This window comes from Fragaria vesca, linkage group LG5, assembly GCF_000184155.1.
Source record: "Fragaria vesca subsp. vesca linkage group LG5, FraVesHawaii_1.0, whole genome shotgun sequence".
Classification (NCBI taxonomy): domain Eukaryota; kingdom Viridiplantae; phylum Streptophyta; class Magnoliopsida; order Rosales; family Rosaceae; genus Fragaria; species Fragaria vesca.
Genome location: NC_020495.1, coordinates 12,399,410 through 12,421,376, shown reverse-complemented (window position 1 = coordinate 12,421,376; position 21,967 = coordinate 12,399,410). Strand labels below are relative to the sequence as shown.

The following is a 21,967-nucleotide window of genomic DNA, read 5'->3' as shown; positions in this document are numbered from 1 at the left end:
ACAGCCATGAGTGGTGAAGCATATGTCTCTTTTTGAGTTAAAAGACCAACCACCCCAAGAAATTCCTGCACGCTTTTGCATGTACACAAACAATAGTTAACTAATTCAAACACTTTGAATCTTTTCCTTCCTTTTCACAAAGCTGTAAATCAAATATACCAATTCGAGAGAGAAAGAGCGACACTTTAAGCCCCCCACTAATGGCCTTTGCCGCTCTTCTTCTCCTCCACCTTTACTTTCCTCACCTTCTCAAACAACCCACCTGAAAATGGGTTACTTCTTCTGCAATGCCGAGTCCGCCGCCGCGATTTGCGACTCCCACAGCTTCAGAAAACCCAAACCCAACAAGCCCATCTCGATCAGGGAGTTCCCCTACGACGACCTCGCCGCCGCCACCAATGGGTTCTCCGCCGATAGCTTCCTGGGCAAAGGAAGCCACGGCAGCGTTTACAAGGCTGTTCTCGACGGCGGGAAGCTTGTCGCGGCGGTCAAGAGGACGAAATACCCGAAGCAAACGACGTCGTTGGGGAAGCGTAACTGTACCACGTGCGTCGCGGCGGAGAACGAGATCGAGATTCTATCCCGTGTCCGACACCCCAGGCTCGTGAACCTCATCGGGTTCTGTCCCGACTCGAACGACGGCAAACTCATTGTCGTCGAGTACATGCCCAACGGCACCTTGTACGACATGTTGCATTCCCGGACCAGACCGCCCGGTTGGACGCGCCGAGTGCGGCTGAGCTTACACGTGGCGAAGGCGGTCCTGGGGCTGCACTCGTCTAACCCGCCGGTGATCCATAGGGACATAAAGTCGTCGAATGTTTTGATCGACGGGGATTGGAAAGCGAGGCTGGGAGACTTGGGGTTGGCTTTGAGAGGACACGTGGAGGACGTTCGCGTGAGGTGTACGCCACCGGCGGGGACGTTAGGGTACCTCGACCCGGGCTATCTTGCGCCGGGGGACCTAACCGCCAAGAGTGACGTGTTCAGCTTCGGGATTTTGCTCTTGGAAATCGTGAGCGGAAGAAACGCGATTGATGTGAACTACAGTCCGCCGTCGGTTATAGACTGGGCCCTACCGTTGATAAAGCACGGCGAGTACGCCGCCTTATGCGACCAGAGAATCGGCCCGCCGGCGGACCCCGCTGTGATCCGCCAGCTCGCGGTTTTGGCGGCGAGGTGCGTGAGGTCGACGGCGGAGAAGCGGCCGTCGATGGCGGAGGTGGTGGAGTGTTTGAAAGGTGTGAGTAAGAGAGTTCACGCGCCGATTTGGTATGGGTTGACGCGGCGCGTGGAGAGGGAGGAGAAGGAGAATGATACGGAGGAGGTGGTGAGGAGCACGAGGGGGAGTAGGAGGAAGTTGAATAGGAAGGTATCGAGTGTGTTGGGTGCAGAGTACGAGGGTGAGGACGAGGCGATGATTGGAGAGCGGGTGATGAGGTCAAGGTCGATTGGGTCTGTCAACGAGATTAAATCGGGGAGCGGGGGTGGGGTGCGGAAGGGTGCCGGGTTTGCGGTGAAGGTGAGGCTGAGCAAGTCGAGGTCGGTTGGGGGAGTATTGGGTAGTCCGAGGATGGTGCGGCGGAACAAAAGAGGGTTTTTGATTGAGTCCGTGAGATTGGACATGTCTAAATTGGTCATTAGTTTGGACGGTGAGAGATGTGATAGGGAAATGCTCGAGAAACCTCTGGTTTCTATCTAACACGTACGGGGGGCTTCGGATTGCTTCTGTTGGGAATGAGAATGTTTTCCACACGAATTGTTTGGAATGTGGTATGATTTTTTGATTTAGTTTGGTAAACATTATACTTTCTATATTTTTGTATGGCAAATGTAGAACTTGAATCAAACCTGATCTAATTTCGAAAAATTATACCATATTCTGAAGTTAAGCAGATTATTTGATCGTCAATATAGACACGAAACGTTGTTGAAATGTCTCGTCAAAATAATGTATAAATGTTTCTACATTTGTTATTGAGAATAGTAATCTATTACACTATGAGAATGTGAATGAAAATTGTTGGTACCAAATGTTTCTTTCAACTCTCTCTATTTATTTCATTTTTGCTTTGAAGCATTCTGGCTTAGCTAGAGTTTGAGTCGTAACATTTTCTTGCGATTTTGATGATACATGAGACAATGAGATCTGATGTAACTTAGTTATATGCGAGGTTAGCAATTTAAACAAATGTTTAAAGAGATATGTTTTAACAAGAAAATACGACTAAGTATCGAGTTTAGAGTTGACCATATATCTTGGATCATAAGATCATAACAAGATTTAATTCCGAAATTAAGAAGAAGAAAAACCGAACAAAATGGACAGACATCAGAACATGATGGACTCGAAGCAAAGCTACCTAGCTACTCTTATTGAACACATGTATTGACCATTGCACAACCGAAACCAACTACAACCAAGAAAGATGGCTGAGTCGTATCAAAGAAAAAAGAAGATGGGTGAGTGACGTGAATGGAAGAAAACTGGATAGCATTAGAGAGAGCATAGGCAGCCATAGGTGAAAACTTGAAAGCAAGCTTTTTCCCGATTTGTGGTTGGTATCATTCTCTGAGATGTCTGTTCAGTCCAACCAAATGGTAGGTTGATGGTCCATAAAAGCAAGCAACGGTCACCACTTACGACGGTGGCTCCATTCCAAAAATATTCAATGCCATCTTCTACATTCTACTTGTCAGTTGGGCAGTGAATGCTTCTTCTTCTTCTTGTTCGATCTTGCTTCTCTTCTTTGGATACTATAGTTATGAACTTATGAATGCAGATCGACTTGTTGGCCTTTTTTCACTGCCAGTTTGGCAAGCCCGTCTAACCAAATTGTGGCTCCTATTCGAGCTTTCTTATGCATGTCACTATCACATTGTCTACTTGAATGTTCATGGAATTGGAAAAATTTTCTTGCATTTTACCCTCTAGCTAAAAGAATAGGATTGATTCCAGCATTTCTAAATACAAGTTCATGCCCAAAAAAAAAAAAAAAAATACAGTTTATTACCCAAAAAAATAGGTATAAGATGGAGAGCAACTAACAATTTCTCAATAGTCTTTTTGTGTAATATGTAATTTACAATAGAATAGTACATGGTAGCCAGGCTCGTCTGGCAGATGGCCGGCGCAGGCCTTTGGCCTCACCGTTCTAATGGTTTTGCCGCCGGATGGGTATTATTTGTAGTCCAAAGATTAGGGTGAGGATTTGGCCTAGGTGTTGCTGGCAATTTTCAAAGGTTGGTTTTTTTTTTTCTTTTTTTTCTGGACTTTGTGAATGCTGGGTGAGAACTTGGGTGGTGGTTCCGTTTATTTTTGGTTATCTAGATGAATTTTTCCGGCTGATTCGGCGGTAGGCGATGGCGATGGTGATGGCGGCTACATCTTCTCTAGCTCGCCGTATTCTCAATAGGGATTTGTTTTTATTTGGGCCTTGCTTTGGGCTTCTTTCTTCTATCTGTTTTTGTTTTGGTCTTGTATTTGTTCTCATTTTATGGATGTTCAAAACGATAGAACTTTTCATAGTTAACTAACTTATACTATGTCATGGTACATCATTATAACATTGAGAGAGACGTAAGAGTTGAGACTCAGGAATATATACACACTAGCTCAAGAACACTCTACTACTCTAAACAATAGGTGATGTAGGGAGGGGAGGACTCAATGGAGTATTAACTGTATGATTGTTGCCCTGAAGGGACGTACTGGGGAGTCCTACACTGATACCTTCGCTTTTTTTCTTCTTTCTTGTCATTGTCTCCTCCCTCTTCCCTCCGCCCGCTTCAAAAGAGTGACGCAGTCATGCATATACTCTCGATCAGCCTCTCACTCAGTCAGTCAAGTCTCACATAACATTAAACACACTCTACGTACAGCTACCCCGATCTAAATGGAAACCCCAATTACGATTCTCATTACTAACATCAAGGTATGGACCATTGCCCTTCGATTCCAGACCTTCAGTGGTTCTCAGTACTCGATATCTTCATTCCATCATCAATCTAGCTATGTGAGTTTGGTCCTACCTCTAGCTAATAAACACTGACCATTCTGCTACTCTCTCTCTCTCTCTCTCTCTCAATTATTTATGCTGCCAGTTTAGAATACAGAATATGCAGAACCAGTGAACCACCCTTTGCTTTATCAGACTTCGGTGACACGTGATCCGGCGGCCGGGGATTACATCACAGGCCAGGTTCTTTCAAGGCAATATGTCCTTTATGCAGTAACCTTCAAATTAAACTCGAGCAGCTTGTTAAGCTAGAGGGCAGTCCTGATATGAAACGAGGCCCAAAGCAAATATCAAATAGCCTTAGGGTTCAGATAGAATATATATAGATCAGCTAACCTTCTCACTATCTGAATAATGTTATAATGCTACGAGAATATGCTCCAAATAGCACATCTTTGTTGGAATTGCCCTTTGTCCATCTAATGTAAAGTGTAGACCTCTCAAAAAACCTCATTTAAATTAAAACGTACCGCAAGAGACTCAGACCCAAAAATAAATAAATAAATAAAGAGAGAGAAGTTTCTGTTTGGGTGAGGCTAGCCACAGTGAAGTAGAATAGAGTACTGTAGAAGGAGCCCTCCCTTTTTTTTTTGAACGATAACTCAAAGTCTCAAATTAAAGCACGTCAATCCAAAATTACTCCATACCGAGGACGAGGGCAACTGTAACGACCAGTTGAATAGTCTAATCAATATCCAATCACATATGATCCAAAACACAAATAATCAAGTTATTCTCTCGTGAATCAATTTCTATGTTAGAGCAAGTCCAACAGCTTCTTTATATTTTCTACATAATAGGAAAACAAAACTCAAAATTTTTAAAACTTTTGTATACCAAATCCAATAGTTTCCCTATTTTAAAGATTCAAATATTTATTACAATAACAATTCTCATTTATTACAATATAATAATAAGTATAAAAATATAAAAGATTATTTTTTTAGAATAAATTATGTTTTCTTTCTTATCTTTGAGCCTTGAAGAATGTGCAACATTCAATTCTTCTTTCCCTAAATATTTTTAGAGAATCTGTAAATATAGGGAAGCAAAGCTTCTCTTTCATCTCTTTCTCTATTTTAGAGAAGGAGATAGAGAAGCTGTTGGAATAGAAAATGACCCCATATTCCCTAACATAGAGAAAATCAAAGAATTTAGAGAATCTGTTGGACTTGCTCTTAATAACGGAAAACTATCTTGACCCAAAAAAAAAAACGGAAAACTATGCTCGTGCTCTAAACCTAGGAGCAAAACCCTAGCACTATCTCAACCCTAGACAACCCCCTACTAAACCCTACCTCTATTTCAACTAAATTTCTACCTCAGATTCAATCCCAATTCCCTATAGTTTCAATCCTGATCTCTCTGCTCACCATGTCTTTCACCCTAGACAACGTCACAGCTAGCTTCGCCACCTCCTTGGCCCTTGCTAGTGGTGATGTCATTGACATCTCTAACCTTGATCACCTTGATGAACCTCGTCCAAATCCTAGGCTCTATCTCATGGCACGCACCACCAACTCGACGCATGTCAATCCTGATGATGACCTGCATAATCACTTTTAGAGAATCTGGCTACTCCATCGTCGTTTCTGGATCCAAGCAAGGGGGTGGATGACCTTTAATCTCCCAAAAGATCGAAACAATGTCTTTTAGGGAGGTCCTTTGGTACTATCTCAAGATGTCAATCATTTTGGAGGAGTGTGATGGCAAGAACCCTATTTCCATTCCGATGAACAAGCTTTATTTCTGGGTGGGGATCTTGAACATACCAAAGGCACTGGAGAAAGATCGATACATCAGGAATGTCTCGACAATCATAGGTACGTACATCTACAAAGATGAAAGATTATTTGTGGCTACTCAGCAGATTAGGGTTAGGGTTTCTCATGCCCTAAACCGTCCCTTTTATGAGAAAAAAAAAACTCTCAAAATCATGGATGGTGTAGTTAAGGAAATCGTATTTCAATTTGAAAATATGATTGGTGTGTGTAAGCATTGTGACTTAATTCAACACGAACATGGGGTCTGCCTCAAGGTTGGGGGTGGAAACCCTAACCCTAGTTCCTCTAAAGTGGTGTTTCCGGTGTCCTTCCGGGCAAATAGTATTGTCTTTACTGATGCAGGTTTTCTATTTAAGGGATCGGAAAATGAGTCTACCCCTTCTGTGGTGCGTGGTCTCTTTGATCCAAAGCTAACTATTCGTAAGCCGACTATCATTCGCCGAGAAACAATCTTGGAAGAAGCTAATCCTGCCTCCCAAGCAGTGGTCACGATTGACACGGGGAAGAAGGTCGTTGAAACACTAAAGCGGGGACGTCCTTCGTCTCCCACTACATCTCCTAATTAAGAAACCCAAGCTGCTAAACGGTTCTGCTGGTGAAAGCCCATTATCCTCCCTCAAGAACCAAAAGACTCATATTCCTAAAATCACAACAAGGGCTCTTAGTCTATTGGATGAAGAGAAGAGCTCTAATAGTGGCGATGAAACAAGTGTTGCGGGTAAGAAGAAGATAGGACGTCCATTTTGTTCCAAGAACACTAAGAATTTCACTATGGAGAAGAAGGAAGTTGAAGGTGGTGTGACCATGCAGGTTGGTAACATGCAACCTAGCCCTAACTCTAAGGGCAAGGATGTTCTTTAATTAGCTTTCCATTCATAGTAATAACTTGCCATGTTCTAGGGCAAGGATGTTTTTTATTTTTTTTTACCATTCATAGCATTAGCCTATTTGTCTGCATCAGTAGAAATATGCTTACATAATAAGTGAGCACGATTATTAAAGAGTAGTCTATCCTATGTACTAGGTGAGGTATGCCTCACAACTATTTGTCTATCTGTAAATGATCGCGATAGAGTATGTAATAGCTACTTCAGGCTTCAGGCCTTCGCTTTACCCAAATATATAAAATTTGTAACTGACTCTTTCAAAAAAACCAAATAATTAAGTTGCGCGCCTCTTAAGTTCATTGCTCGAGTTTTAATCCCAATAGACCGATATAGTAGGTCACCACAGACTTGTGCACATCTCCTATTTTGGATAGGAGTCCTCATTTGACCAGTAACTCATGATTCAAATGAGGACTCATATTTAAATGTTAGTTTCGGTATCTTTATCCATTATCAATTTTATATGTGAACTCTAAACTACTTCATCAAATCATTTATTCTTCAGCATATAGGTTTAGGCCTCTCCATACATATTTACAAATTGTTATCATAATTAAACATATAGGTATCATTAAGCAAATGTGGGGTAAGTAATACATACTTGGAAACATATATAAAACATTCCCATGTAGCAAAGGAGATAAGAAAAATGTGTTCATACCTATGAATCTCTTTGCTCACCCACTCGTGAAGTTGTGATTAACGAATACTGAGGTCATGTTACACATAAAATGAAAAACACCCATGTATTTCAAGATATCATTAATTTGCTAAAAGGAAAGTAGAAATTGAAGAATAAAAAGAACAATTAAAAACCACCCATATAAAAATGTTTCATAGCCAAATTTTTACCTTAGTTTGACCAATTGGTGTCAAATTACTACCCTAGGTTTCATTCTAGCAAATTTGCTACCTTAGGTTTTCATAATTTTTTCACAATTACCAAATTTACTACCTTACGTATTATTTCTGCCAAGTTGCTACTTATGTTTTAAAACTAGCCAATTTGCTACATTTTCGTCCTTTTAATTTGTTTATTTCATCCAAACGTTAATTAATTTTAAAAATCTAAGATTGAAAATAGTCCATTTCAAAATTTTGATAAGTAAATTGGTTAATCTTTTCCATCTTAAAAGCCTAAAGAAGAAAATTTGAGGGAACAACAAATTGGCTAAAATTTAACCTTTAGTAGCAAATTGGTTAATTTAGAAAACGTAGGGCAGCAAATTGACTGAAATAAAATCTGAGGTAGCAAATTAACAACAAGATGAAATCTAGGGTACCAAATATTTTCTTCTCCGTCTTCTATGCCTACGGAACTTAACTAAGACAAGCATGAGTTCCGTAGTATGTGATGGGAATCCTATCGATAAAGAAGAGGCATAGGCATTGCGTACTACTAGGTTGGATCAGATGTTAACCTATGGAGGCACTATTTGTTACTGTTGGACAAATTTCTCCATGAAATGACAGTTCGACCCCGCCCTTAGGCTCTGGGAGCCCTTTTCAGGCTTCCTACCCCTATCGTTTCAGCTCAAGACGTCCAACATCTTTTTAATTGGTAGCTTTGGAAAAAGAGTTGGTTCAGGGTAACAACATGTCGCATAAGACCAAGCAAAGACCTCTTGCTTCTTTAATTTTGGTACATCACATTAAGAGCAAAGGGTGGAAATATTGTCCGTCTAATTAGTATTCACCCATCACTCATGCCTCTTTAGTCTTGTCATTTCTTTATTGTTCTAAATTGACTTCATGACAATCTTCAATTATGCCATATATGAAAGAGTTCAAGATATCTTCTTTTTTGTTTTTTTTTTTGAGGTAATTGGAAAGATTCCAATGATCGAAATCATAACGACCGTAACGGTCAATGCATGAGTAATCCAAGCTACAAAGTACAAATTGAAATAACAACCTTAAAACTACGTCAAAAAAAGTAGACATGAATAACTGGAAAACAAATTAACCTACCGCACCTAAAGAAAACTCTACTTGCAAGAATTAGAGGTCTAGATAAGACCTAATGGTGTACCTTTCATCATATGGGTAGAGAGAACGTCAACTTTAGGGTTTGGTAGGGATATTTCATAGTTCCACTAAGAAATCTCTACTCGTAATGATGAGAGGTCTAGCTAAGACCTAATGGTGTACCTTTCATCGTATGGGTAGAGATTGCGTCAACTTTAGGGTTGGGTAGGGATCTTTCCTAGTTGCACTAAGAAATCAGCCTCGTCTGCTTCATACTCAATCTTCTTCTCCTCCATCACCAAGCCGCAAGTGCCATGGAGTCTGATGAGGACGACCCCTCTTCTTAGGAGATTTTCCAGTGCGGATGATTCTTAGGTCTCCATTCAAAGCAATCAAAAACCCTAGCGCATCAGGGTTCTAAGGCAAAAAGAAGCATGATGAGGACGCTTCCCTTCTGCAGCTTCAAAATTGTCCCTTCCTATTCAAATGACAGTGATTTTGGTAGGGGATGAGAAAACAAGGAACTATCCCTGATTGTATCCGGTGTCTTTTTGTTAGGGATAGAAGTAACCACAATAGTAGGAACAAAGAAGAAGGTATATATGGGCATTCCCACAAAATACCATCATAGAAGGAGTACTAGTCAAAGTTGATGCCGCTGTCGGGGACGCAACTTGAGAGAGCTCCTTCTGACGGGGACATGGAAGGCCGCCGAGATTAAGTGGCAGCGTCCAGGGCAGTGTTCTAAGCAAGTGTTCATACTAGAATTTTACAGTAAGAACTAGGGGTGGGCATAAAGCCCGTTGGAGAGAAAAAGCCCGATCCGGACCGGCCGGCCCGATCGGGTCGGGTCGGGCTTTTTACCGGTCCCTATTATGTTTATTGGCGGTCCGGGACGGGCCCGTTTATAACCGGTCCGGGCCCGAGCCTTGTTTTTGGAAACGAAAAAAGCCCGAAAGCCCAACTAATATATATGTCATACTTCTATTGGGTGTTTCTAAGGATCTACGATAATAGAATGAGCTCAACCACACAGGATTTGTGGTCAAAGACCTAACTAAATTGAGAGGGTCAAACTCTCTCGGAGTCTCAATCTCGCTCTCACACTCTCGTTGTCGCACACTCGCGCTCGCACACTCTCGCTGTCTCAGACTCTCTCAGTCTCGCACAGTTGCACCCTCGCACACATACTACTTCACCGGAAAGCAGCTCAACCAAAGGTTTGCTCCTCTCTCTGCTCTCTCTCTCTCTCTCTCTCTCTCTCTCTCTCTCTCTCTCTCTCTCTCTCTTTTTCGTAGTTCATATCTGCGATTCTGAATTTGAGATTGGCTTTGATTCTAATCTGGGTTCTTGTTTCTTGTTTTGATCGACTCTTCTGGAGAAGATGATTTACAGAAAGTAAGGCTCTTTCTGGAATCGGGGTTTCGTTGGTCTTTGGCCTCTTCCTGGTTCGAGTTTTCCGGCGAGTTCTCTTGGTATGGTTTCCTTCCTCTTTTTGCGGCGAGTTTTCCTTTATCTTCTTAGTTTAGATAGATGGTGATGGTGATTGAAGTTTAGATAGATGGTGATGGTGATTGAAGTTTAGATTGAAGTTTATTGACTTTAGTTGAACTGTTGAAGTGTTTCTCTGCCCTTGACTGGTTTTGTTGAAGTGTTGAATGACTTGAATCTGTGTAGTTGGTTTTTGCTTTTTTGGTTTTGAACTGTGAGTAATCACTGTAATTGTTCTATTTGTTCCATACTTCCATTTGTTCACTGTTACATTCTTCATTTCTTATAGACTAATATTCAATTATTCTCTTATAGGTAAAAGATGAAGGGCATGTCAGCATATGAAGTTATGAACTCACAGCATAGCAGCAGGCTTGTCAATGGCAAATAACAGATTGATGCCTTGATTTTGTTCAGCTATTTTGAATGTTTGATTGCTTACTGATTACTTATTTTTATTGTGAACTGTTGGACTATTGGTATTGGATACTTGCCTACTTAGTCCTCGATCTTGGAGTTTTATTTGTTGTTTAAAATGACTTCTCTTGTTAATTTGTTAGTGCTGGACTGATGGTTTTATTTAAATTCAGTTGAGATTTGATTGCTTTGCTAGTTTTTGCTGTGCTTTTACTGCTTTGTGCCTTTGTTGAACACTTGGTCAGTTGGTCTGGTTTTGCTATTGCAGATTTGCAGTTGAGTTGTCAGTTCACTCAGTTGTGTGCATTGTGCAGTGTGTTGAACTTTCAGTCTTTCACATTTCAGTGATTTCATAGTATAAGAATGCAGATTATGCAGATAAGCAGATTGCATTGCAGAAATGCTAAATCATTCAAAAATCAGGTTATCAGGCCCGCAAGCCCAACAGGACCGGCCCGGTTCTTGCATGTCCGAACTTTTACCGGGCTCTAAAATTCTTGTGCCGGTCCGGGCTTTTTCCCGGCCCTGAATTTGAAACAATAAAACCCGGCCCGGTTAGAGTGTGTCCGGTCCGGGCCCGGGCCCTGTAAAATAGGTGTTGGGCTCGGCCCGTGCCCAGCTCTAGTAAGAACATCCACAGGGGAAACCCTAATTCTTCTTTTCAATCTCACTGGATCATTGTTGGAACTTGGAAGGGTGAGACGCACACGAACCAAAGCACGGTTGATCAACTTGGAGGACAAGCCTGATAGTCTCCCTAACCAAAGGCATTGTTGCAGCCGTCATGAGAGCCACCGAAAAATCCTGTATTTCAACCCAAATCCAAAGAAAATCAAGAGGCACAACCATAAAATCTAAAAAATCATCATAATTATTGAGAAGGATCATAGCCCTCTGGTGACCCCATGGTCCTTCCTTCTTAACCTGTATCACATCTCTTTTATTGGTGAACATGAATAAGAGGTGATCGCCTGTTGCTTGGACCTCTACCTGATCGATTCGAGAGATGCCACATTGAGCAAACAACACTCTTGAAGGAATCGAATGTTATTGCCCTTGCAGTATTAATGAGTCTGCCACCAAGACAGAACCTAGCTCGGAGCTACGAAGTCCTTATCAGGGCACCAAAGGTTACCCAAGGTCTACAATTTCTTCTTGGTTGCTGAAAGATAACTTTGAGATGAGTCTTGTTGTCACAGAAGCAGCAAAGGTCGCACGATTGTGAAAGAACCGTAACCTTAGGCAAAGCGAGATCTAGAGAGAGTTTGAGAACCGCGGTAATTTTTTTTTCCTTCTTAGCTGATCCTTGAAAGAGTTCAAGATATCATTTGCTAAAAAAAGAAGACAAAAATTTGAAATTGAAGAATAGAAAGAACAATTATATTGGAGATCTTTGAGTATCCATATATCACTGAACAATTGGTTCATCCTTTCATAACAAACTATTGGATCATATAATTATCTTAGCCGGCCTTTTTTTCCCGAAGTTTCAATTTTATTTTAACTGAATTTCAATTGCATACCTGAGTCACCAAGGAGGAAACTGATTACACAATAACATGAACAACTGGTTAAATGTTGATTGAATTAATCCCATAGACGAGACATAATTGGTCCGACATAATAAACCGTAAAGTTTTTGATGCATGTATAACAGTACAAGTATAGTCCGCACCCAGGCTACCCAGCTATCCACTTCTCCAAAAGGGAAGAAAAAATACGAGCATTTTGATTAAACAGATGAAGAGGTGGATGTGAAAGTTTGAACTGTTGAGGAGAGGAGAGGACGTGACATGAACACAATGTCTGAAAATGGAGGGCACGTCGGCAGCTCCCAGAAATGCCGACAATTTAATTTTTTGCCATGTTAAATCAGTACTGTCCTTGCTCCTTACTCCTTACTCCTTACTCCTTAGCTTACCACACTTCTGCTCCCAATTCTTCAACCACCAAACTTGCCCTCAATGCCACCGTCTATTTACTTCATTTCATTTGCCTCACCAGTCATCAATCATTTATCATTTTGGAAGATAGTTCATCCATATCTATCCCCCATCGTAGATCACTTCCTTGGTTCTCATACCATGTCAAAAGAAAAAAGAAAAAAAGAAAGAAAATTAAAACATGATTTATTAGCTATTGTCAATCTCTGGTTGAAATAAAATTATGCCGATAAACACATTTAGTTAATTAAGTTGCTAACTGCGAAATAGAATGACACAAGATCACGTGAAATAAAACTGTATAAGTTTTAAACTCTATAACTTTAATGCGCACATAAAAGTTTACATGCAACAAGAGACTGTCAATTTTATTTAATAATTGCATAAGATATGAATAACAAACAAAATGCATTTATGTAGACTTAAAAGCAATAACTGATTACAATAAAAATCTTTAAAAAATGAATCATTTGCAAGGAGTACTCCAAATTAGCATGATAGGAAACAAAATAATCAAATTAATTACCTAAACTAAAACCCATAAAACACCAATGTAGTTAGGTCAATATATTTGCTACGATTTTCACCACATTTCAGATTTCACACTGAAACATAATCCTTCAATCAAAACAATAACAATAATAACAATAATAATAATTTAAGCATTGCAGTTCTTCTATAAAGTTATCTCTTGTTAAGAGTTACGCCCAACTAAAACTGATAGTTCGTGTTACACTATTTTCTTATTTTGTAAATCCTTATAATTATCACGTGAAATTAAAGTTAAAGTTTATCTATTGTTACCGTAACATGCTGTTTTCTTACGTCGGCCAATATATCCAACGCGTTTATATGGAAGAGAACAGAATCTCATTCGGTAATGTATGAGGTCAATTGTCGCACCTTGTTATCGAAGTTGAAGTTGATATATATAGTACTATAGTGTACATTAGCGATACTGAGAAACAAAATTATTGTAATTCGACTAATTTCCATTCATCTTTTCTGAGTTAGTGGTGCACTATGCAACATTTGAGTACAAAGGTAGTGGGTTGGTTATAGGGAAACAGGTCTATCAGTCTTATCCCTGTTCCCAAACATCAGTGCTACGTCACTGTTTTGGAGAATACTGGTCAAGTGGGCATCACTCCTTTCTCTGCCATTTTCCTTTTTTCCATTTTCATGCTAATACTGAGTACTGTGAAAGTGATTCCCCAGTCTTTACTTTCAACCAGAGAGAAAATAATTATACAAAACAGAGGCCAGTACTGTCTCAACAGAAAAGGAAAACCCAGAACCCTAAAGAAGGACCATAGTGCCATAATAATTTCACATTGAATTAACTTAACAAATGAGCACAAGAAAAAACCCAGTAAAGGTTTTTTGAAAATTAACCTTTGGCTACTTATTAAAAGAAAGAGAGAGACTAAGACAGGTGTTTTTCTTCATATAGAGGAATTGATGGCCACACTCTCTTCCTCTTTCTTATCTTCTCCAGCTCTGAGCTATACTGAATCCTTTTTATCTTCATTCAAAATAAAAAGATTAATAATTTATTTTAATTATTACGTTATTAAGTAACAGATGTAGTTAGATGTAATAATACAAACAAAAACCTTGGTCATATTTATATGTATATCTCCGATGGTGCTGATCATCGGTTTCAGTTGCAGGTAGCTAGCTACCGGCTATGTAGATCCTTCCGCTCTTCACTTTCACCACATCCCGAGAGAAACAAAGAGAAACAGAGAGCATGGAATTCAACGACCATCACGAGGACCAAGACGAGGACATGGAGCTGAGCCCGACGGCGCCAACACCGCCAGGTTACGACTCTTCCAGGTCCAAAATGGGCCCCACTAGCGGCGGAGGAGGAGGAGATGGCGCCGCCAGAAAAAGGGTTCCTACTATCAGGTACAGAGAATGCTTGAAGAACCACGCCGTTAACATCGGAGGCCATGCCCTCGACGGTTGCGGCGAGTTCCTTGCGGCCGGTGAGGAGGGTTCACTCGACGCGCTGAAATGCGCCGCGTGCAACTGCCACCGCAACTTCCACCGCAAGGAGCCCGCGGAAGGTGGTGGTGGTGGGGCCACCATCGCCCACCAACAACACTCCCAGCAGCAGCCTTTCTCGGCTTACTACGGCCACCCTTATCCACCGCCCCCGCCTTCGGGTTACCTCCACCTCACCCCGGCGCAGCCGCAGAGGCCTCTGGCCTTGCCCGCGGCGGCTGGCTCGGGCGGGTCCCACAGCAGGGAGGAGCTGGATGACGTGTCGAACCCGAGTTCTAGCGGGGGCGGCGGGAGTGGGGTGGGGCTGTTGAGGAAGAGGTTTAGGACCAAGTTCACGGCGGAGCAGAAGGAGAAGATGGTGGAGTTTGCAGAGAAGGTGGGGTGGCGGATTCAGAAGCACGACGAGGCGGCGGTGGAGGAGTTCTGCGCCGTGACGGGGGTGAAACGACAGGTGCTCAAGGTTTGGATGCACAACAACAAGCACACTATCGGTAAGAAGCCCTAATTAGGGTTCCTGATTAGCATCATCATCACCATCGATCGTCTTCAAATCAAGTTTCATTTAGCTCAGAGCGAGAGAGACATGGATATCGATGTTTGTAGTTTAATTAGCTTGCTTGTTAGATTATCTAGCTTCAGTCACTAATTAATGCGAGGCAACTACTTAGCAAGAACTAAGAGTAAGCTAGAGAAGCCATTGTAATCTCTGCTGTGAATTAATAATTTTCATGTAGTTCTATCAATCATAGTTTAACTAGCGAGCTTAGCTTAGCTAGGGTTTCTAAATCTTTGTCGATTTTTCATTTTTCTGTTTCAATTTAGTTTTTTCTCCAGTATAATTTATCGCTAATTAATCAAGCTGATGATTAATATTAGACTACTAAATCACTCCCGAAGCTGCTCTGTGTGTTGCTCAACACTCTCTAATCCATTCACATTTGCCCTAAAATCCTTACTTAATCTTCTGAGATCGAGTAAGAGAGCTGCCATTTTCAATTTCCTAAACTTAAGCTAATTAAGCTGAACTGGGTTGTAATGATCATGGTGATGATGATGACGATGATGATATGGGGGTTGGTGATCAAATCGAAGATAGCTGCAGTAAAACTCCCAAAAGTACAGTCGAAACGTGTAAAAACTGGCATGCAAAGCAAAGCAAAGCATTAGCTAAAAGCTGGAAACTGCTACTCTTTCTTTCTTTCTTTTTTCTGTTCTGTTTTGGTTTATTAATTAAATCTTGGTTTTTTTTTTTTTTTTTTGGGTATATGAAATCTGTACATATTGATCCACATATGTCAAGTTTTCCTGAATTTCGTCCATGATCTCACCGCTTCCTAAGGCTAGCTTTATCTTTACTCACTCACTTCCCCTTGGTGCTTCTCTCTCATATTTAATTTGGCTCAACCTTATGCATTGCATTCTGGTCATTTCTGGACTTATCGACCAGAAAAACTGAAAGAAAGGATCGAGTTGGGTTTGTTTGTTCAATTACACAGTTTTTGATCTAAGCTAAACGGGCAACATGTGTCTCATGAAGAAGATTATTAAGGTGTGCATGTATAGAGAGACTACCCACTTCATTGGTTTTCCTTATTTTCTTATCCCCCATTTCGATTTTGTTTTTCCCTTATTTTCCGGTACCTCTTTCTTAATTATATATAGCTGTAATTTTTGTTTGTTTCTCTCAGAAGGACTGAAACTGCATTCATGATCCGTCTTAATCACAACCTTGGTTTCTGTTCTCTTCTAAAGTTTTTCAGTTGGTAATTAATTTCAAAAACTTCCAAGAAATCTATATAATAAAAAATAATATTAAAATTCCAGAATACGGTAGAAATAGCTTCCATTCTCATTTCACTCACACTCACCTTGTTCTCTTATGAAAATTCTTTTACGCACCATGGTGCAAGTGAACCGAGCAACTAATATGCAATATTTTGATCTGGTCATCTACGTCACACTACATGCATATATACTAATACCGTTAACAAAATTGAAATCTAAAAAAATAGTCTCAAGTGTTTTCAACTAAAGAGGTGAGAACACTAGGTTGAAGAAGATATACTTTTATTATGTGTGTTTAATTTGATAGGATCAAAAATGAAAATGAAATGAAGGAATTTAAGGGTCTCTAGTATTCATTCGATCTTCCCATACGACGATTTGAGTACTTACACATTAATGATGCAAGTACACCTTGGAACGTTGAATCTGCTCTAGTTCTCTTATTCCATAAGTACAGAAAAAGCCATGTCAACAAGGCAAGACTGATCTCATCTTGTGATCTTTATGCTCATTTTTAGATATATATGGTATATGAATGCTCATTTTTGGGAAAACCTTGCCTTTGTTTACATAAAACAAATAAGTCACCGATCGCCTAAATTTTTTTCTTTAAAAAAATAAAAGATATGTAAATTGGTCACGATTTAACTAAGCTCTCACACAAATAGATTTTGATGAACAATATTAATTTCTTTCTCCTTTCTATATAAATTGAGAGCTACAACTTAAGAAGGATTCAAATTTGCCAAGCACCTTTTACTTGACCACCCTAATGATCACTGTTTAGATTGGTAACACATGCTCATTTTTTTTTATCAACAATAAAGTAAAACAACTTGAATCCACTTTTTAAATTGATGACGTAGCTGTTAAAATTTACAATATCTTTAATGGCCACGTCAGTATTCTAACAGAAAAATTGACTGAAAGACCATTTGGATGAAAATTGGATAAAAAATGGTGACTTTAAGGACCAATCAGATTAAAATAAAACCACAAAGACTTAACAGATGTCAACTTCAAACCACAAGGACTAAGCAGCAAATTTCAAATTTTTTTTTGGGTTAGAGTGTGAGTAGTTTTTTTTTTTTTTTTGAAATAGTCAGTTACGACTTTTGTAAATTTAGGTAAAGCGAAGGCCTGAAGTAGTCATTACATACTCTACCGCTATCATCTACCGATCGATAGACAAGTAGTTGTGAGGCATTCATCACCTAGTACATAGGATAAACTACCATTTAGTAATCGTACGCGTACTCATAAAACACACTAGGCCTAGTATCCTAAAGGGTGAACCCACAGGAAATAGAACATGTTCCCTAAAACATAAAGGCACAACAAGCGTGCGATAGTAACCTACATGATAAACTCGTAGGAAATAGAAGAAAAAAAACTAGAGATTATAAAAACATGAAAAAGAATAGCAAAAAGTTAAACATACATAGAGGCCCATGAGGTAGCCCACTTGGAAGGAACATGTCAGGCCCAGATGACGTTGTGGTCCAATCCACCATCAAACTTTCAACCTTACTGCACACTCAGACGTCAAAACCTTTAGCCGCCGCCGCCGCCTCCAACTTCTGCCCGAAGCAACGCTGCCTGCCGCGGCCATGACCACGCCATCTTCTTCCTAACCACCACAAAGCGCCGCCATACCCATACCAACTGAACCCCATGCGCAGCTCTTGCACCAAATATCACCGTTGATTAGATCGCTGGCTCCGTCTTCCAAGATACGTCCTTGGGGAATTGATGCCTCATCTGCACAGTCCGCAATCCCTTGCATCACCCAGCAAAAAAAACTCATCCAAGCCCACCATTTCCTCCATTAGACAAACCCCACGAGCAATAACAATTAATTTCCCATCCGGCGAGCAACCTCTCAACGACGGCAAGGCAAGCAGCCTGCCGAGGCTTCAGGCTACCGTCGGATAGACTAGATTTGGAGGATGGCCGCCCTAGGCTAGGGTTTTGGTGTTCGCAGTTTTTGTTCTTTGTTCTTTCAATTCACTAGTACTTTGAGTGTGAGTAGTTTTATTAACTTTGCGTTTGACAAATGTTTTTTATTTTATTTTTTATCAACCAAATAACTCAATTTGCTACAATGAGTCTATTGTGAGTTGAACTCATGACCTCCCACATATAGAGAGGAGACTGATGCTATTAGACCAAATGGTACCGGGGGAGTTTGACAAACAAAAGGTTTCTTGTTTACAATCATTATATTAGCACCTTATATATGCATGTAGAAAGTGAAAAAAAAAAAAAAAAAAAAAAAAGAAGGAAGAAAAAAAAAATAAGAATCATTGTGTTCCCACACTGTACTGTCGTAGCTAAAAGATGATCGATGTCAAGTTCGATCAAAGCTTTATGCTGCTGCTTTATTCTAAACAGGTGGGTTCTTAAAAGCTGAAACGCAACTAACAAATGGAAATGGAAATGACATTACATCTATTACAATTGTTAAACAGTTTACCTATTGTCCTTTATAGATCTGATTAGATTTGTGTTGTTTAACTGGTTCAGTTCGATCATTCTCCTTTCTGTTTTGTTTTTGTTTTTAGTAAACCTCATTGTATTTGGTTAGACACAATCACACAAATGTTAGTTACCGGAACAAATAGCTACCACTCTACGTAAGTATTTACTCCTAAAGTTTCAAACTGGTTTCTGTAAACTCTTCCCGAAAGGATGTCTTAGATTCTCAACGATGCTAGAAGACATGGTATGCATTAGATAGAATCAAAATATAATGTTGCGCAAAATCAAGTGGTTTACTGCCTATATATTTAGAACGTGTTATGTGTCATTTACGATATATGTTTTCCTTTTTTATGGGAAGAATGTATATAACTTATAAAAGAAAGTTACTTGATAGGCGTAAAAGCACCTACAAAGATACCATATTATCAAATCAATTATATCAATGTAGTAAACGGCAAATAGGGGTCATTACCCACAGAGGATTGGTGATGCTAAGACTTAAACACACAAGAGACACAAACAGACGCGTAAACTAGAAATCTGGCAGACTCGACCTAGGAGCAGAAATCTAATTAATTAGCTAATCTAGACTCAACCAAAAATTATGAAATTAAATACACAGTAACTAGACACAGTGGTGGACTACCACACAAATTTTGAGGGTATTCGGAGTTGGTTTGATTGGTGAACAAAAATAGATAAAACAGAAGTACTACTGAAAACAGAATATTAAAAAGTGAATATGGATGTAAATATGAGAGAAACAATAGCTAGGAACTTCTCTCCACCACTAAATACGCTTCAATCACCCCAAAACAATGTCAATGAATAAAGATGAATGCACTCACAGTTAAGCCAATGTCGTTAGGTCATTAACCGTATTACGTTCTCTTACTTGCCATGTTAAGTGAAATGTCGGTATCGACTTAACTATATTCCCAATTAATTGATCTATGAAATGTCGGTATCTAGACCAAAATAACTGAAATCATAAAGATCTAAGAACGTTTGAGTAGCAACAAAGAATCTAAGGTCAATGTCGGTAGCCTTAGGTTACCAAGAAATCACTTCACACAAGTACTTGGAAAGAACTTGTTATCTCTCATAGAATATGCAACGATATGTCAGTCATAAACACATTCAAAATAATAAACCCTAAAACATGCATCAAAGTGTCGACTAAATGAAACATGCAATAGAATTATCAATGAACAATCAGTGAAGAAATTCTCATCTAAAATTATATAAATCAATTGGGGTTCGAAATCGAAGACATATCTAGGGCTTTGATCAGCCCCTAACTACTAAGGAGTTTAGTTACACATAATCTTGATTAAGAACATCAGAGAATACATGGAAGATGAAATAAGGGTGAGAAGAAGAAAACTTGATTGAAGAAGATCTTTGCCGATCGAGTTCTTTTTCCTCTCCTTTCTTTCTTCTCTTTCTCTCTCTTTTTCTTCTCTTTCTTTCTTCTCTTTCTCTCTCTTTTCCCTGGTTCGGCCTCCCCCTCTTGTTCGGCTGCTCTTTGTTGAAATAGGTTAGTGAACCTATTTGTCACGTCCATCACCAATCCAACTAGGATTAGGGGTCCTAATTAAGCCCAATTATCTCTTTTTCTTTGTTTGACTTCAAAACACCTAAAAACAAATAAAGTTAATTAAAAATCATAAAATTTTCACTATGAATTCTATTAATTGTTCCATGGAAGCATCTGCATTGATAGTGTGAATGTGTGTGACCTCTATGTTTGCATCAGCTACAAAGTATTTGTCTCTAAATATGTTTGAAAGAGATGGAAGAACCACATGAAGCAATGGTTTCTTTAAAAAACCTCTGGGGTGGGCTAATGATGATGACTCCATTAACTGCATCAATTACTAGATTCGAATCTCTTTCAACTTCAGTTCGGCTAAACCCTCCTTACAGAGAAGCAATACGTACTATTTCTTAGCAATCTACCTCTGCAACTGGCACTGTTGTTGGTCCATAGCATTCGGTGGTTGCAACAAGGGGTATGCCATATGAGTTTCGTTTAACAAAGACCCCAACTGCTAGTTCTCATTTACTGATCCATCAAAATTAATCTTAACAAAGTCACCAGGAGGAGCTTGTTGGTTTGAAGATTGAGCTCCTCGATCTAGTAGTATTAACATTGTTAAGACTTAATTAAGACTGTTGTTGTTCCTCATTTCACCAGCAGCAGTTGCCACATTACAACTTTCATCATCCAAAATTAATGTTTCAATAGAAGGTAGAGAATATCAAAAAAGAAAACCCTGCAACAACATAATTTCTTGCTTTGAATTACAATCTGAATATATATTATATATATATATATATATATATAATTCCTTATCAATCTCTTTCAACATCATAAAACTTTCTCGCACAACAATTGAAATGTAATAATTCTGAGACAACTTTTTAGCATGCAAAAAAATTAGTAGGTTATTATGATATTTTTCTAATACTATTACTGTAGAGTTGAAACAAGTTAATATTCATCAAAATTTCAGTGCATTATGGAAATAAAGGAGAACAGTAGTGAAGAAAATAAAAGTGCAACAAGGAAACATGAAAAGATCTTTCGCGGCCATTGGCCAACATCCAAAACGACCTGATGCATCCAGAAAGAAGGGTACTATTACTGTAAGAAACAACTCCAGTACTGGGGAACTCTTTGGGGCCGGAGACGGTCTTCCCCCAAACCCATCTTTTTTTCTTTTTCTTTTTTCAAATTACTTATGGAAATCCCTGAAAAATAAGTAAATAATTAAGCATAATCGTTAATTCTTAATAATGGCTCTCCAGTTTAATACCAGAGTCTTCAACAAAATATCAAACAATCTAATATATTTCCAACCCCCCACTGTAATTCAACTGTGCTGTAAATAGGATCATTTTCGAGTCATTTTCACAAGGATGCATGGACACCTAATAATTTTTCATCTGTCTCACCTGTCCCGGCCGCTGCGCCCGGTGTCCCTCTAGAGGGAAACTGAGTAAACTGACTTGCGGGTACATGCAGCTAGCTCAAGAGTCAAGATGTGATGCAGAAAGAAGCACTTTACGCTGTGACTAATGACGTCTTCGATGCATAAGGCAATCCTTCAGATCTACAAGAAAGAGAACAAAGTAACTTAATATATATATATATATATATATATATATAA

General features: G+C 39.5%; 2 protein-coding genes across 2 annotated transcripts; both read left to right on the top strand.

Moving 5' to 3' along the window:
• Positions 1–268: 268 nt before the first annotated feature.
• On the top strand, positions 269–1,854 carry LOC101311576 (serine/threonine-protein kinase-like protein At1g28390-like). Its single transcript, XM_004299654.1, has one exon. It carries the CDS (start codon positions 269–271, stop codon positions 1,700–1,702), a length of 1,434 nt encoding a protein of 477 aa, XP_004299702.1. The 3' UTR covers positions 1,703–1,854.
• A 12,323-nt stretch (positions 1,855–14,177) lies between these two features.
• LOC101311285 (ZF-HD homeobox protein At4g24660-like) lies at positions 14,178–15,027 on the top strand. Its single transcript, XM_004299653.1, has one exon. It carries the CDS (start codon positions 14,263–14,265, stop codon positions 15,025–15,027), a length of 765 nt encoding a protein of 254 aa, XP_004299701.1. The 5' UTR covers positions 14,178–14,262.
• Positions 15,028–21,967: the final 6,940 nt, after the last annotated feature.

Bases quoted from the DNA above. Each gene is read 5' to 3' on its own strand.
- LOC101311576 (XM_004299654.1), top strand. From the start codon at position 269: ATGGGTTACTTCTTCTGCAATGCCGAGTCCGCCGCCGCGATTTGCGAC.
- LOC101311285 (XM_004299653.1), top strand. From the start codon at position 14,263: ATGGAATTCAACGACCATCACGAGGACCAAGACGAGGACATGGAGCTG.